Below are 18,921 nucleotides of genomic sequence, written 5' to 3'. Positions count from 1 at the left end.
CTGACAGTTCTGTGAACAAAAAGTATACACTCTAGACTTTTTGAATACTCAGATTTTAGCAGCATTTATTCCAAATAATATTTTACTCACCTATCACCAAATCTGCAGGATCCAGTCTTAAGGAAGAATGGACAATAAGACTTATCCTTTTCTGTTCCATAATCTTCTGGTGCTTCTGGATTATGCCATGTGCCACCATTTTCAAGCTATTCAAAAAGTAAATCACAATCATAACAGGAAATGCAGTGGATGTGGTTTATATGGATTTTCAAAATTAATGGATTATTCATCACATAAAAGACATGATAAAGATAACAGTGCATGGAATTAAGTGGAATGTGGCCAAACGGATAGAGCGGTGTTTAGAGGACAGAAAGCAAAGGGCATGGTAAAAGGAAGTTTCTCAGAATGAAAAGGTCTGGTGAGTGGTGTTCTTTAGGAGCTGCACTGCTCTTATTTACTGTATACGCAAGTGATCTGGATTTAGGGGCTGAGGGATCATTATCAAAATTTGCTGACACCAAATTGGATAGTATGCAAACTGTGACATAGATCGTGAAAGACTGCAGGACAAAGATAAGCTGGCAGGATGGGCAGATTGGTGGCAGATGCAGATCCACATAGAAAAGTGTGAAGTAATGCATTTTGGAAGTAAGAATACAGAAAGGAAATATACAATCAATGTTTTTTAAATGTAGAACAGAGGGATCGTGTAGGTCATTAAAAAGGTGGCAACGCAAGTAGGTAAGACAATAAGAATCCTTAGATTTGTATCTAGAGGCATAGAATACAAAAACAAGGAGTATATGTTGAACTTGTGCAAGACTTTAATTAGGCTACAGTTGGTAATATTGTGTGTAGTTTCAGGCACTCCATGATAAAGATGAGAACATAAAAGCAATGGAAAAGGTGTTGCATACACTCACAAAGATGTTATCAACAATGAGGGGTTACAGTTATGTAGAGGCTTGAGAAGTTAAGGCTTTTTTCACTAAAGCTGAGAAGGTTAAGGGGTGACCTGATAAAGGGTCTTTGAGGTGGTGGAGGCGTAGAGGATAAATAGTGACAGATTGATCCAGTGGTTGGCGAGTGAATAAGAATGCATACATTTATGATCGCCAAAAGAATTAAAGAGAGAAAAGTTTAAAAAATGTCTTTTCACAGTGGGTAGCTAGGATCTAGTTTGTAGTAGAAAATTCTGTCATTGAAGCAGCGATCAGTTCTATTAAAAGAGAATTAGATAGAGAAACGGAAATAATAAAGGATATGGGAAGCAAGCAGGAGAGTGGGTTGTGTGGGGAAAAATACCAGTGCAGATTTCATTGGCCGAAAGGCCTATTTCTGTATAGTAATGTTCTACAATTCCAAGTGCAATTCTGGGTTTTGTTTGTAGATACATAATTACAAAAAATATCTTTACAACAGGAAAATTTACTACTCTACAATATCCTCAGATGTGCCAACATGCCATCATTGGATGGCTCCTTTTCCTGATTAATATCAAGGAGCAGCATCATTGGGACACATGTACTCTTCCACCACCTTCATTGGAGAAGGTGCAAAAAAGATTCACAAGGATAATACCAGAACTGTGTTGATATCCTTATCAGGAAAGACTAAACAGGCTGGGGCTCTCTTCTCCAGAAAAGAGAAGGCTGAGGGATGACCTGATAGAGATCTTTAAGGTAATGAAAGGGTTTGATAGGGTAAATGTAGAGAAAATGTTTCCACTTGTGGGGAGTCCAAAACTGTAGGTTATCAATATAAGATAGTCACTAATAAATCCAATAGGGAATTCAGGAGAAACTTCCTTACCCAAAGACTGGTAAGAATGTGGAACTCGCTACCACAAGGAGTAGTTGAGGCAAATAGCACTGATGCATTTAAGGGGAACTCAATAAACATGAGGGAGAAAGGAATAGAAGGATATGCTTATAGGATGAGATGAAGTACGGAGGGAGGAGGCTCATATGAAGCATAAACGCCGACATAGACCAGATGGGCCGAACGGCCTGTTTCTGTCCTGTAGACTTGATGTAATAGTGCAGTCCCTGCCCCTGTAATTCTGCCAGTAGTTATATATTGTGCCTCTGAATTCTCCCCCCCCCCCCCAAGGGTGAGACATTTTTCCGAGAATGGAGAGGTGACCTGCCCCTAGGTTTCTGCTATTACTGCTCTGAAACCAGTCACAAGACGGTGTGCAAGAATAGCAAAAATTAGACACGTCAAAGGAACCAACATAACTCTCCTTTGTTCACCCCATTCTTCCCAACAAGCTCCTTGTTAAGTTTTCTCTAAAGTTTAAACTAGACCCCCTCCCCACTTGTACTTTTATTCCCAATGTTGCCACTTGCCATTATACCATCTTCTTCAGGCAAGACGGGACAGGACTCTGACCTACGAGCAGGAAGTGGAACAATAGCAAGATGATGGATGTGATCCATTTCCATTACTTCTCCTCCTCCCTCATGACAGAATGGTTTGAGTACATTAAAATTAGAACACTCACTGGCATTTAGTGGCTTATCAGTGCTGAATAGACTCCATTATACCTGTTCAGCCAAGAACAGGATTTTAATAAATACATTTTCCATTAAGTATAACACATAGTTTAAATGATATATTATTCAAAGGATTCAAAGACCATACAGTACCTGACTTTCCGCCTGATCCAGCATTTTCTGAACAGCTTCCTACAAATGGTGTAAACATAGGACTGGTAAAAACCCTGCAGTACATATCTGGTACATATCTGATTCTACTTGTTAAGAATGAGAGTTTTAGAAAGTGGATTCACGACAGTCAACTTAAATTATTCAAAAAAAGTTATTTTAAAGGAATTAAATTCAAAAATCTTAATGCTACAATTTCAATTCAGTTACTAAAAAGTGAAATACATAAAAATGTACATATTTATCCCCCAAAAATGCTACATCCAGCATTGATAGTGGAAATTAGTTTATGGCCATACACCGAATCTAAATATTGTACATTCATTTGGGTTTAAGACAAAACTCTCTCTTCCCCCTGTAGACTTGATGTAATAATGCAGTCCCTGCCCCTGTAATTCTAAATGCATTAGCTGTCAGTCAGCCCAAAAAACAAGATAGTAATCATAACTTTTTATATCAAAAAATGTACACAGCTACATACAATAAGTATCAGCATTTGGAACATGACCAGCTCAGTCCCCATATGCTGGATAGCCAAGATTATTCCACAGATTCATTTTAAAAAGTAACTGGATACATACAGAACAGTTAGTGTTTTTCTTTGTAGATATGTAAATGACAACAGAACTAGCTGAATAGGTACCAAGTCGAAGACTGCACTGCCATTCGAATCAAGGTCCTAGCACTTGAACTGAATACGTCAGACTAGTGAGAGACTAACAGGAATGGACTTGAATAAACTGTTCACGGCTAAAAGATTTAGGAGGTTTAATATTAAAGGCTGTGTGACAAAGATGATTCAAAGTACGACTAAATCTTTACATTTTGCACAGAGTGGGGGGATATTTGAAACAAAGAATCTGTGAGATAATACTTAGCAAACGTGATTAGAATTATGAAAAAGATACATCTTGATGAATTAGTCAGTAAGGACGAGCGGTGGTAACTCTTTAGTACAGGACTGTTAAGGAATATCACTTGTATAGGTCCAAATATTTTTCATGAACACATTATGTAAACACAATGATGTTACAACATAAACCATTACATTATAAAGGTAATGCATTAAAGAGAGTTCCTGTATAATTCCCAGGATTTATAGGATTCATTGCTTGTTGGATTATCTCTTACTTTCAGTACTACGCTAGCTTAATCCAGGTAACCTTTCTTGGCATATTATTGGGTCCATTGCAGCTTTCACTCACAATATTCTCTAAAATAATCTATAGGGCTGTACCCACTCAAAGAAAATAAAACACTCTAATGCTGTCTGAGGAACATTTCAGAGCACTAAAGCATTTCTACATACTACACTTCAAACTTGCTACCTGAAATGTAATTTAACAGATTACAGCTCAAACTTGCTCCCAACAGATTTTCAATTCCCCCACTCCACACAATCACCCATTCACTGAAAAGAAATTAGCTATTGAGCGAGGGAACATTGATCCAACAGTTGTTCATTATATTTTATTTCGAAGCAGCTGTTTGACTCAAAGTTTGAACATTATGAACGACAAAGAACCAATAACAATGAATATATTACTGTATTACATCTGAGACTGAACAATGATCTATCCAAATCACATCACCCCATGGCCTCCAACATACCAACACACACACAAATATCTGAGTCCCTTTGAACAAGACCTATATTTTCACTACATTGCTGCCAATGACATGATCAAAATGCCATTATATTACCACGTTTATCTTTTTGACTGCTTTGACCGAACTTCCTTTCTACTACTTAAATACAAAAGTATGGCTTTATGTATAATATTCTCCAACAGATTACTAAACCAATTGAACCATCCCTAAAGGTCTACCACAGCAAACCTTTGCAAAAGCATTATAGTGGTGTGTAGTCCCCAAAATGTGGAAATCAGATTTTTTTTCCCACATCAGTAACATCACATGGTTTACTTGCCACTAACCACACTAAAATATGGACTAATCTTTACAGCGAGTGGTTAGGATCTGGAATGCACTGCCCGAGGGGGTGGTGGAGGCAGATTCAATCATGGTCTTCAAAAGGGAACTGGATAAATACTTGAAAGGAAAAAAAAACTGCAGGGCTACGGGGATAGGGTGGGGGAGTGGGACTAGCTGGATTGCTCTTGCATAGGGCCGGCGCAGACTTGATGGGTTGAATGGCCTCTTTCTGTGCTGTAACCATTCTATGATTCTAATCATCTTAATTCAAATTACCCAATAATTACATTGTTTTAGCACTTAATTGTCACCTTGCTATGTTATTTACACTGCTTTATTCAACTTTTTAGCACAAAAAATGACTTCCAATCAAAAGTAGACTGTATTAAACAATTCATAGAGGTCTGAGATCCAATTGTGAAGCTGTTGATTACTCACTAGTGGAAATCAAAATCATTGCACAAACCATGAAATATCGTATGTGCTTTCAGTTCCCAGAATTATTTCCTACAATAAGTAGTGTTTGCCATATTGAATATTAATTGTGTATTAAGTATTATACACAGACTTAAATGATAAAAACTGACCCAATTTGCAAAATTTACCAGTCACCGCTTCTGTTCAATTGTAATTTAGTAAAGTATATGCTGATCACCTTTTGAAGCACCTAAAGTATAACCACAATACTTAATAAAACCTTTGGGAGCTGGATAGGGCAGTACATTGAACACAGGCCTTTTAGTTCTGTGAACTAAATTCAAATTCAGTTCAGAGGGAAGGAATCTTCTGTTTGCTGGCTAGACAGGTGCAATCTAGTGTCTGCAGACCCGTGGAACAAATCTGCTCCTAAATTGGCAATCTCAGATAGGACTCAAGGAGGGTGGCAAGAGATGAAAACCTGTCACACTGGCACTGCAGGGATTTGGTGGTTTATTCTGCTTCTAAATGTGCTATAGCTGACCTGGAAGTACTTGATGTTGACTCGAGATGCTTGAAATGGAAAGTATTCCATTCCCAGGACTCAACTTGATCAACAAAAAAAAATTAAGTCTTTTGCATTTGGCTCCATTATGCTTTTCCACTAAGTTCCCCAATCAATTGTCCTACTTCAAGCATAAATGCAGAATTTTTAAGATACGTTTTTAAGAGGATATATGTTGTGAATTTATCCTCCTAGAGCTGGAATCACCTCTCGTTCTCTCCGCTCCTGACGTTTCTGTTCTACTTCCTCTTTTTCTTTCATCTGCTGCTGTTCCCATTCTTCTCGGATTCTTTTCTGGGGAGACAAAAGAAACAGGTACCATAAACACAGCACAGAGCAAAAAAGAAACAGGTACCATAAACACAGCACAAAGCAAAAAAGAAACAGGTACCATAAACACAGCACAGAGCAAAAAAGAAACAGGTACCATAAACACAGCACAGAGCAAAAAGAAACAGGTACCATAAACACAGCACAGAGCAAAAAGAAACAGGTACCATAAACACATCACAGAGCAAAAAGAAACAGGTACCATAAACACAGCACAGAGCAAAAAAGAAACAGGTACCATAAACACAGCACAGAGCAAAAAGAAACAGGTACCATGAACACATCACAGAGCAAAAAGAAACAGGTACCATAAACACAGCACAGAGCAAAAAAGAAACAGGTACCATAAACACATCACAGAGCAAAAAGAAACAGGTACCATAAACACAGCACAGAGCAAAAAAGAAACAGGTACCATAAACACAGCACAGAGCAAAAAAGAAACAGGTACCATAAACACAGCACAGAGCAAAAAAGAAACAGGTACCATAAACACAGCACAGAGCAAAAAGAAACAGGTACCATAAACACATCACAGAGCAAAAAGAAACAGGTACCATAAACACATCACAGAGCAAAAAGAAACAGGTACCATAAAAACAGCACACAGCAAAGCGCATCAAACACAGTCAAATCTCATTGTACAAACTTAGGTCAACAGTGAAAGTACTTCTTATTTAAGGTTCATCTTAATTTATATTTAAACCTGAAAAGTTAGAGTTTTCACTGACTAGACGACGTTCCAAACATTATTTTGATGTGCTATGATATAAACAACTTCTGGAATATTTCATACTGTAATGTAAACGATATTACAGTTCTCAATTCAAACCATTCTAAAAATTCTCACCTACAAATGGATCGACACTTGAGCTGGGACTGATGTTACTATCGGTAACAAACACAAAGGGAGGGAGGGGAAAGTTAAGAGACCACTGCTAAAGATAAACCACTTGATCTGATGTCCCCCCAAGAACAGCAACTCCTCTCGTGCTTTAATGCATGCTACATTTTCTTCCTTTGCATTATAACATTGTAAGACTCCTTCCTATAAATCTTGATAGATAAAATTTCCTCCCATGGAGACAAGTTAGTCTTGTGAAAATTAAGAGCTCAATACAAGAATTATTGCTCTTTGAAGCACTAAATCAGATTCAAGTTGCTCAGTTATTTTTAAGTCACCACAACGCTGTGCCAGCATGGGTTTTCACTACTCTACTGGGCAAAATGGCAGCTGGTAAAAATTGAGATTTCTTGAGATAGCTTTCTTATATCTTTTTCACACTACCAATTACTCACAATGAAAAAGCTCAGAAAAATTTAGAACTCCCATCCAGCAATGCCAATTGTGTATTATAGCTTGGCTTGCACAAAGTAAAAGTAGCTAACTGCAGAAGATCAAGATGTCTTTCTCAGAAACAATGGGTGAAATGAAATATCTTCATTTTAACAACACTGACTATATTAATTACAACACATATCAACAGTTATCAAGGCATCTACCAGACAATGTGGAAAATTGCCCAGGTAAACTATTAACCAAATGATATTTCAACTGCCAACTCACCGGCTCCTCAGATTAGCTAGAAAGAGGGAACTAGGGGTGAACAGACCACCGTTCTCTGTCCCACTGCTCTACCACAAAACTAATATGTAATTAAAGGAACACAAGAGTAAAAACTAAAAAGTCATGTTATTTACCTCCTCCTCTTCCTGCTTCTTCCGTGCTGCTTCTTCCTTTTCCTTTTTCAGCTGGAACTCCTCCTGTGCTTGTTGCTCTTTTTCCAACCATTCTATATGCAAACGCTGCCTAAAAAGAGAGTTACTATAACACTTTACTACAGGAATCAACAAGTTTCACATAGACTCAAGCAACAGTGCTCTCTTAGGATCTGGAAACACAGCTAATTCCACGCTATTTCTGCCGTAGGACTAATTTCAGTTTTGGTACAGTTCACTTTATGATTCACAGCATACTCTTCATCTCACCCCGAAAAAGAAAATGCGATTATATATTGTAAGGAAAATGTAGCATTCCTGGAGTAAAAGCTAATGAAGAGATACAGAAACTGAAAAAGATGTTGATAGAGAAAAGTAGATGTTATAAAGTGATGTTAGGCACTTTTACTTGGCATTTATGGCACCTAACAAAGTGTCAGCAGAAAAGACAAGTAGTTTAAAATGTAATCCTGTTCTGTTTCAAAGCAGAATTGTACACTGATGTATTTCTTTAAGGTCACACAAACAGCAAAACAAAACCAGGGAGGTAACAGGTCCAGAAAAGAGATGCAGGATATGCATCCAGTTTTGGTCCCTTTACATCCAAAGGTCACAGGCACATTTAAAAAGGTAAGAGCGACAAAACCCAAGACACCCCAATTTAATTATTCCTTATCAGGCATAGCAAACTATAGCAATCCACAGTTCCAAATACCGACAGTCCAGACTATCAGGACTTTTCTTTTAAAAGAGAAAAAGGAAAAAAAAACATTTTAAAATGTAAACTATTAACCAATAGTTGCTGAATCTCTTAACTGAGCTTTGAATGGAATTTGCAACCCGTTTCCTGTGTTAAAAATGAAAAGCAGCCTCCTGGTCTCAAAGGGTCACTGACCTTTCAGCCTCCAACTCTTTTTCTTCTTCAAGGTCTTCTGCCTCTTCTCCCTCCTCTTCACTAGCTAATTCTGGAAAACAATGAAAATAATTCTGTACTTGTAACTGCTGCAAACAGAAGTGTGTGTAAAATCCAAGGACACTGGTATTCATCATCTTTAACATGGTGTACTGGCATGCATTAAATCGAAGAATGACCAACACATTTCAAAAGAGAACCATCACATTTTTCCCCTATTCACAACTGCCTACACACACCAGCCTCACTTCAAGGCCATTCTTAGAGCACGAGTTACCGTCATACCAAACCACTACAAAAAAAAAAGACAAGAATAAAACTGGATGGACCACTCTGCTTCGACCTAGGGATCAGATTTGGACATGACAAAAACACACTCAGCCCAGTCGACCCTGCAAAGTCCTCCTCACTAACATCTGGGGACTGGCTGTCCCACAGGCTAGTCAAGGAACAGTCTGACAGTCATACTCACAGAATCAGACCTATCAGCCAAAGCCCCAGACTCCTCCATCACCATCCCTGGGTATGTCCTGTCCCACTGGCCCTGGGAGTCCTCAACATTGACTCTGGACCCCAGGAAGTCTCACGGATTCAGGTCAAACATGGGCAAAGAAACCTCCTGCTGATTACCACCTACCGCCCTCCCTCTGCTGATGAATCAGTCCTCCTCCATGTTCGATACCAAGGAGGAAGTATAGAGGGTAGCAAAGGCACAGAATGTACTCTGGGTGGGGGACTTCACTGTCCATCACCAAGAGTGGCTCGGTAGTACCACTACTGACCGAGTTCTGAGAGGCATTGCTGCCAGGGCTTGTGGCAGGTGGTGAGAGAACCAACATGAGGGAATAACCTACTTGACCTCCTCCTCCCCAATCTACCTGTCGCAGATTCATCTGTCCGTGACAGAATTGGTAGGAGTGACCACCTTGTGAAGACCAAGTCCCATCTTCTCACTGAGGACACCATCCATCGTGTCGTGTGACACTACCCCAATGCTAAGTGAGACAGATTCAGGACAGATCTACCAGCTCAAAGCTGGGCATCCATGAGACACTGTGGGCCATCAGCAGAATTGTATTCCACCACAATCTGTAACCTTATGGCCCAGCATATCCCTCACTCTACCATTTCCATTAAGCCAGGGGATCAACCCTGGTTCAATGAGGCGTGTAGAAGAGCATGCCAGGAGCAGCACCAGGCGTATCTAAAAATGAGGTGCCAACCTGGTGAATGTACAACACAGAACTATATGCATGCTGGATCAGATCAAAGCTCTGCAGTCCTTCCACATCCAGTCGTGAATGGTGGTGGACAATTCAACAACTAACGGGAGGAGGAAGCCCCGTGAACATCGCCATCCTCAATGATGGCAGAGCCTAACACGTAAATGCAAAAGACAAAGCTGAAGTGTTTGCAACCATCTTCAACCAGAAGTGCCAAGTGGATGATCCATCTCGGCCTCCTCCCGGGAACCCCATCACAGAAGCCAGTCTTCAGCCAATTTGATTCACTCCACATGATATCAACAAACAGCTGCACGCACTGGATACAGCAAAGCCTACAGGTCCTGACAACATCCCGGCTGTAGTGCTGAAGACTTGTGCTCCAGAACTAGCCGCGCCTGTAGCCAAACTGTTCCAGTACAGCTGGAACAACACTGGCATCTACCCGACAATGTGGAAAATTACCCAGGTATGTCCTGTCCACAAAAAGCAGGACAAATCCAGCCTGACTGGATGATCCCAATCATCAGCAAAGTGATGGAAGGTGTCGTTGACAGTGCTATCAAGCAGCACTGACTCACCAATAACCTGCTCACCGATGCTCAGTTTGGGTTCTGCCAGGACCACTCGGCTCCAGACCTCATTACAGCCTTGATCCAAACAGGGACAAAAGAGCTGAATTCCAGAGGTGAGGTGAGGGTGACTGCCTTTGACATCAAGACAGCATTTGACCGAGTGTGACACCAAGGAAAGGGGAAAACTCTCCAGTGGTTGGAGTCATACCTAGCACAAAGAAAGATGGTAGTGGTCGTTGGAGGCCAATCATCTCAGCCCCAGGGCATTGGTGCAGGATTTCCTCAGGGCAGTGTCCTAGGCCCAACCATCTTCAGCTGCTTCATCAATGACCTTCCCTCCATCATAAGGTCAGAAGGGGGGATGTTTGCTGATGATTGCAGTGTTCAGTTCCATTTGCAACCCCTCAGATAATGAAGCAGTCGTGCCAGCATGCAGCAAGACCTGGACAACATCCAGGCTTGGGCTGATAAGTGATAAGTAACATTAACGCCAGACAATGACCATCTCCACCAAGATAGAGTCTAACCACTTCCCCTTGACATTAAATGACATTACCATCGCCGAATCCTCCACGATCAACATCCTGGGAGTCACCATTGACCAGAAACTTAACTGGACCAGCCACATAAATACTTTGGCTAGAAGAGGTCAGAGGCTGGGTATTCTGCAACGAGTGACTCATCTCCTGACTACCTAAAGCCTCTACACCATCTACAAGGCACAAGTCAGGAGTGTGATGGAATACTCTCCACTTGCCTGGATGGTGCAGCTCCAACAACACTCAAGAAACTCGACACCATCCAGGACAAAGCAGTCTGCTTGATTGGCACCCCATCCACCACTGGCGTATCGTGGCTGCAGTATTTACCATCTACAACATACACTGCAGCAACTCGCCAAGGCTTCTTCGACAGCACCTCCAAACCCATGACCTCTACCACCTAGAAGGACAAGGGCAGCAGGTGCACGGGAACAACACCACCTGCACGTTCCCATCCAAGTCACACACCATCCTGACTTGGAAATATATCGGCCGTTCCTTCATCGTTGCTGGGTCAGAATACTGGAACTCCCTTCCTAACAGGACTGTGGGAGAACCTTCACCACATGGACTGCAGCGGTTCAAAAAGGTGGCTCACAGCCACCTTCTCAGGGCAACTAGGATTGGGTAATAAACGCTGGCACACACATCCCGAGAATGAATTTTAAAAAGTTGCAGATATTGATGTACATCGTGCCAATGAGAGTACAACCACCTCTTGCAACACATGCATATTCTTCCCTTACTTCCACTGTCACTGACATTCCTCACTGCATTTCTGAGACAACACTGGTCAAACAGTCTGTTTAGCTACATTTGAATCAAAACTCATTTTTTCATAGGGGTTCATGAGATTGTGGGTAATATATTATCTTAGAGGATTGGTTAACAGACAGAAAAGAGTAGGAATAAACAGGTCATTTTCAGGTTGACAGGCTGTAACTAGTGGGGTGCCGCAAGGATCAGTGCTTGGACCTCAAGCTATTTACAATCTATATTAATGACTTAGATGAAGGGACCGAGTGTAATGTATCCAAGTTTGCTGATGATACAAAACAAGGTGGGAAAGTAAGCTGTGAGGAGGACACAAAGAGTCTGCAAAGGGATATAGACAGGTTAAGTGAGTGGGCAAGAAGGTGGTGGATGGAGTATAATGTGGGGAAATGTGAGGTTATTCACTTTGTTAGGAAGAATAGGAAAACAGAATATTTTTTAAATGGTGAGAAACCATTAAATGTTGGTGATCAGAGATTGGAGTGTCCTTTTACACAAAACACGAATTTAACATGCAGGTACAGCAAGCAATTAGGAAGGCAAATGATATGTTGGCCTTTATTGCAAGGAGGTTGGAGTACAAGAGTAAGGAAGTCTTGCTGCAATTATACAGGGCTTTGGTGAGATCACACCTGGAGTACTGTCTACAGTTTTGGTCTCCTTACCTAAGGAAGGATATACTTGCCTTAGAGGCGGTGCAACAAAGATTTACAAGATTGATTCCTGGGATGAGAGGGTTGTCCTATAGGAGAGATTGAGTAGAATGGGCCGATACTCTCTGGAGTTTGGAAAAATGAGAGGTGATCTCATTGAAACATAAGATTCTGAGGGGGCTTGACAGGGTAGACGCTGAGAAGCTGTTTCCCCGGCTGGAGAGTCTAGAACTAGGGGGCACAGTCTCAGGATAAGGGGTCAGCCATTTAGGACTGAGATGAGGAGGAATTTCTTCACTCAGAGGGTTGTGAATCTTCGGAATTCTCTACCCCAGAGGGCTGTGCATGCTCTGTTGTTGAATACATTCAAGGAATCTTACAACACCAGGTTATAGTCCAACAAATTTATTTTAAAATCACAAGCTTTCGGAGATTATCTCCTTCGTCAGATGAATGAATGAAAAGGTTCTCAAATCGCATATCTTATACTATGTTGGGACAGCATCACACCAATCAAAAAGTGTCGTTGTTATTCAAACAGGCCAGTCACGGAGAACAGCACGTCCCAGTACACTCGATATACATTGTGTCTATTACACAGGCAGGCAGAAAGAAACTCAAAATGGCAGAGAGAGATTCTCCGCAGCCTTCAACATGTCATCGATGACGACGAACACCTCGCTAAGGCCATCCCCACGCCTCCACTGCTCGCCTTTAAACAGCCACCCAACCTCAGACCATCGTTCGCAGCAAGTTACCCAGTTTTCAGGAGAACAGCATCCACGACACCACACAACCCTGCCACGGCAACCTCTGCAAGACTTGCCAGATCATCGACACGGATACCACCATCACACGAGAGGACACCACCCACCAGGTACATGGTTCATACTCCTGTGACTCGGCCAATGTTGTTTACCTCATACGTTGCAGGAAAGGATGCCCCGGAGCATGGTACATTGGCGAGACCATGCAGACGCTGCGACAACGGATGAACGGACACCGCGCAACAATCGCCAAACAGGAGGGTTCCCTCCCAGTCGGGGAACACTTTGGCAGTCAAGGACATTCAGCCACCGATCTTCGGGTAAGCGTTCTCCAAGGCGGCCTTCGAGACACACGACAACGCAAAATCGTCGAGCAGAAGTTGATAGCCAAGTTCCGCACCCATGAGGACGGCCTCAACCGGGATCTTGGGTTCATGTCACGCTACACGTAACCCCACCAGCAAAAAAGGGGGAAAAAATTTATATGTTTTTTTAAAATTCTCTCTCTCTCTGCCATTTTGAGTTTCTTTCTGCCTGCCTGTGTAATAGACACAATGTATATCCAGTGTACTGGGACGTGCTGTTCTCCGTGACTGGCCTGTTTGAATAACGACACCTTTTGATTGGTGTGATGCTGTCCCAACATAGTATAAGATATGTGATTTGAGAACCTTTTCATTCATTCATCTGACGAAGGAGATAATCTCCGAAAGCTTGTGATTTTAAAATAAATTTGTTGGACTATAACCTGGTGTTGTAAGATTCCTTACATTTGTCCACCCCAGTCCATCACCGGCATCTCCACATCATGAATACATTCAAGGCTGAGATCGATAGATTTTTGGATTCTAAGGGAATCAAGGGATAGGGTGGGAAAGTGGAGTTGAGATTGAAGATCAGCCATGATCTGATTGAATGGTGGAGCAGGCTTGAGGGGCCATATGGCACACTCCTGCTCCTATTTCTTATGTTCTCTCACAATTCCTGTGAAGGTGCAGAAGTGTTTCTGCTATCAATTTATTGATTCCTTTTCTCAAAAAACTGAATGAAGCTGAAGACGACCAATGAGCTATTGCTTTCATGCTCTTCACCATCTTTCCAACACTCACCAGTTTATAGTCTTATATGATTTGAAATGGTCAAAGAGGCTGATAGTCACCAGTCAATAATCTCACACCTTACTGTGCTATAGTGTATGAATGGATCTTGTTTATTCTTAATAATATTACATTTAGTTAAATCAAATTTCTACTTAGCAAGCACATTGATATTTGGTCTCACCATATACAAAGCATTAGAAATATTTAGCATTTTTACAGTTCTGATACAAACAGCCCAGCCGTCCAGGGGTTGCTTGATCCTGTATCTCCACAAGCAATAACTGTGTACAACTACCATTTTATTATTCTGAATGTATTTTCTCTATTTCTGTTCCTGGTCAAAAGTGATTTGTAGCATTGTCTGATCAGCAAGGCTTCTCATTTATTGAGTCTTACGGCAGGGGGACTGAGAAATGATAAGCAGCTGACATTTTTCTGCGCTCTTCCTATTCAGCGAATGCAGTCCCCATCCATGGTCACTGTGAGCCCCAAACAGGTGCGGGGACCGAGCGCACAAAGTTACCTGTTTCTCTCTGCTTAGCGACCGCCTGTCGCTTTCTCTTCCGCTTCTCTTTTTTCAGCAGCGCTCTGAACTTCTTGTGGCTGCGGAAACAAAACAGGTGGAGAGAGGGAGAGGGGAGGGAGAGAGGGGAGGGAGAGGAAGAGGGAGAGAGGGGAGGGAGAGGAAGAGGGAGAGAGGGGAGGGAGAGGAAGAGGGAGAGAGGGGAGGGAGAGGAAGAGGGAGAGAGGGGAGGGAGAGGAAGAGGGAGAGAGGGGAGGGAGAGGAAGAGGGAGAGAGGGGAGGGAGAGGAAGAGGGAGAGAGGGGAGGGAGAGGAAGAGGGAGAGAGGGGGGGGGGGGAGAGGGAGAGAGGGGGGGGGGGGGGGGAGAGGGAGAGAGGGGGGGGGGGGGAGAGGGAGAGGACTGAGAACAAGGCACTGGAGACAAACCCTCCACCCGCCCTCACCCCTCCCAGAATCCCAGCCACGACCCCGGGCTCCCCTCAGCAAAACAATGCGGCTCATCAACCCTAAAGGAAAAGCCGAGGCCCCCCGGGCCCACACTGATCCCCCTCCGTCCCCGGGCCCACACTGATCCCCCTCCGTCCCCGGGCCCACACTGATCCCCCTCCGTCCCCGGGCCCACACTGATCCCCCTCCGTCCCCGGGCCCACACTGATCCCCCTCCGTCCCCGGGCCCACACTGATCCCCCTCCGTCCCCGGGCCCACACTGATCCCCCTCCGTCCCCGGGCCCACACTGATCCCCCTCCGTCCCCGGGCCCACACTGATCCCCCTCCGTCCCCGGGCCCACACTGATCCCCCTCCGTCCCCGGGCCCACACTGATCCCCCTCCGTCCCCGGGCCCACACTGACGGTCCCCGGTCTCTCCCCCGGGCCCACACTGATCCCCCTCCGTCCCCGGGCCCACACTGACGGTCCCCGGTCTCTCCCCCGGGCCCACACTGACGGTCCCCGGTCTCTCCCCCGGGCCCACACTGATCCCCCTCCGTCCCCGGGCCCACACTGACGGTCCCCGGTCTCTCCCCCGGGCCCACACTGACGATCCCCGGTCTCTCCCCCGGGCCCACACTGACGGTCCCCGGTCTCTCCCCCGGGCCCACACTGACGGTCCCCGGTCTCTCCCCCGGGCCCACACTGACGATCCCCGGTCTCTCCCCCGGGCCCACACTGACGATCCCCGGTCTCTCCCCCGGGCCCACACTGACGGTCCCCGGTCTCTCCCCCGGGCCCACACTGACGATCCCCGGTCTCTCCCCCGGGCCCACACTGACGGTCCCCGGTCTCTCCCCCGGGCCCACACTGACGGTCCCCGGTCTCTCCCCCGGGCCCACACTGACGATCCCCGGTCTCTCCCCCGGGCCCACACTGACGGTCCCCGGTCTCTCCCCCGGGCCCACACTGACGGTCCCCGGTCTCTCCCCCGGGCCCACACTGACGATCCCCGGTCTCTCCCCCGGGCCCACACTGACGATCCCCGGTCTCTCCCCCGGGCCCACACTGACGATCCCCGGTCTCTCCCCCGGGCCCACACTGACGATCCCCGGTCTCTCCCCCGGGCCCACACTGACGATCCCCGGTCTCTCCCCCGGGCCCACACTGACGATCCCCGGTCTCTCCCCCGGGCCCACACTGACGATCCCCGGTCTCTCCCCCGGGCCCACACTGACGGTCCCCGGTCTCTCCCCCGGGGGCCTCACCTCAGTTTCCGAGACTCCCACACGGCACTGGCCGCCGCCATCTTTGTTTCCACCGACAGCGTCATCAGGCAGGGTCACGTGGTCCGATGTGACGTCTTACCGGGTCACGTGGTCCATAAGACAGGCGGGCAGAATGGCCGTCCAGAGAGGAGGTGTGTTGTGCGCTTGCGCTGATGGCTTGGCGGGCTTTTCAAATGGTGCCGACCAGCCCCCACTGGGGAGAAGTCAACATCTCCGGTATTCAGGGCCTGTTCCATCTCCAACCTGTAGAGAGCCATCATCATCATCAAAATTATCATTATAAACATCATCACCATCAACAATGTCATCATCACCATTGTCATCACCATCATCATCATCACCACCAACATCAACACCATCATTACTATCATCACCATCATCACTATCATCACCATCGCCACCAACATCAACACCATCATTACTATCATCACCATCATCATCACCATCATCATTTCATCACCATCATCATCACCACCATCATCAACACCATCATCATCATCACCATCATCATTTCATCACCATCATCATCATCACCATCATCAACACCATCATCACCACCATCATCATTTCATCACCATCATCATCACCACCATCATCAACACCATCATCATCATCACCACCATCATCAACACCATCATCATCACCATCATCAACACCATCATCATTTCATCACCATCATCATCACCACCATCATCATCACCATCATCACTATCATCACCATCACCACCAACATCAACACCATCATTACTATCATCACCATCATCATCACCATCATCATTTCATCACCATCATCATCACCATCATCATTTCATCACCATCATCATCACCACCAACATCAACACCATCATCACCATCATCACCATCATCATCACCATCATCATTTCATCACCATCATCATCACCACCATCATCAACACCATCATCATCATCACCACCATCATCAACACCACCATCATCATCACCATCATCATTTCATCACCATCATCATCACCACCATCATCATCATCACCACCATCATCAACACCATCATCATCATCACCATCATCATCACCACCATCATCATCACCATCATCATTTCATCACCATCATCATCATCACCATCATCATTTCATCACCATCATCATCACCATCATCATCATCACCATCGTCATCATCATCATCAGCATCGTCATTGTCACCATCATCAACATCATCGTCATCATCAGCATCATCATCACCATCATCATCATCACCATCATTTCATCACCATCATCATCACCATCATCATTTCATCACCATCATCATCACCATCATTTCATCACCATCATCATCACCATCGTCATCATCATCACCACCACCATCATCATCACCATCATCATTTCATCACCATCATCATCACCATCATTTCATCACCATCATCATCATCACCATCATTTCATCACCATCATCATCATCACCATCATTTCATCACCATCATCATCACCATCATCATCATCACCATCGTCATCATCATCACCATCACCATCATCATAACCATCATCAGCATCGTCATTGTCACCATCATCAACATCATCGTCATCATCAGCATCATCATTCTTAATCATTGCCATAATCATCATTATCACAATCATCATCTTCATCAGCATCATCACCATCACCATCATCACAATCATCATCATCACCATCCTCATGACCATCACCTTTAGGGAACGAAACCTGCCGTCCTCACCTGGTCTGGCCTATATGTGACTCCAGACCCACAGCAATGTGGTTGATTCTTAATCGCCGTCTGAAATGGCCTAGCAAGCCACTCAGTTGTACAATCTCGCTAAAAAAAGTCACAATAAGAATAAAACCGGACGGAACACCCGGCATCGGACCACTAGGCACCGGACACGACAAAAGCAAACCAAGCCCAGTCGACCCTGCAAAGTCCTCCTCACTAACATCTGGGGACTTGTGCCAAAATTGGGAGAGCTGTCCCACAGACTAGTCAAGCAACAGCCTGACATAGCCATACTCACAGAATCATACCTTTCAGCTAACGCCCCAGACTCTTCCATCACCATCCCTGGTTATGTCCTGTCCCACGGGCAGGACAGACCCACCAGAGGTGGTGGTACAGTGATATACAGTCAGGAGGGAGTGGCCCTGGGAGTCCTCAACATTGACTCTGGACCGCATGAAATCTGATGGCATCAGGTCAAACATGGGCAAGGAAACCTCCTGCTGATTACCACCTACCACCCTCCCTCAGCTGATGAATCAGTCCTCCTCCATATTGAACACCACTTGAAGGAAGCACTGAGGGTAGCTAGGGCACAGAATGTACTCTGGGTGGGGGACTTCTATGTCCGTCACCAAGAGTGGCTCGGTAGCACCACTACTGACCGAGCTGGCTGAGTCCTAAAGGACATAGCTGCTAGACTGGGCCTGTGGCAGGTGGTGAGAGAACCAACACAAGGGAAACACTTACTTGACCTCGTCCTCACCAATCTACCTGTCGCAAATGCATTG

General features: G+C 44.7%; 1 protein-coding gene across 2 annotated transcripts in view; it reads right to left on the bottom strand.

Moving 5' to 3' along the window:
- Positions 1-16,479, bottom strand: part of zrsr2 (zinc finger (CCCH type), RNA-binding motif and serine/arginine rich 2) — a 28,679-nt gene extending 12,200 nt beyond the window's left edge. For both annotated transcript variants that reach the window (XR_010964339.1, XM_067992427.1), the window contains exons 1-7: positions 16,406-16,479; positions 14,709-14,788; positions 8,534-8,603; positions 7,621-7,729; positions 5,797-5,883; positions 2,655-2,693; positions 91-206 (exon numbers count right to left, since the gene is read on the bottom strand). Coding sequence is in view for 1 of the 2 variants with exons in the window: in XM_067992427.1 (XP_067848528.1) it covers positions 91-206; positions 2,655-2,693; positions 5,797-5,883; positions 7,621-7,729; positions 8,534-8,603; positions 14,709-14,788; positions 16,406-16,470 (566 nt within the window). In the remaining variant the exon portion in view is untranslated. The remainder of the gene's footprint in view (positions 1-90; positions 207-2,654; positions 2,694-5,796; positions 5,884-7,620; positions 7,730-8,533; positions 8,604-14,708; positions 14,789-16,405) is intronic.
- Positions 16,480-18,921: the final 2,442 nt, after the last annotated feature.

Source organism: Heptranchias perlo, chromosome 11 (genome assembly GCF_035084215.1).
Source record: "Heptranchias perlo isolate sHepPer1 chromosome 11, sHepPer1.hap1, whole genome shotgun sequence".
NCBI classification, from domain to species: Eukaryota; Metazoa; Chordata; class Chondrichthyes; order Hexanchiformes; family Hexanchidae; genus Heptranchias; species Heptranchias perlo.
Note: the sequence above shows the minus strand (reverse complement) of the source record. Positions and strands in the feature narration are given on the sequence as shown.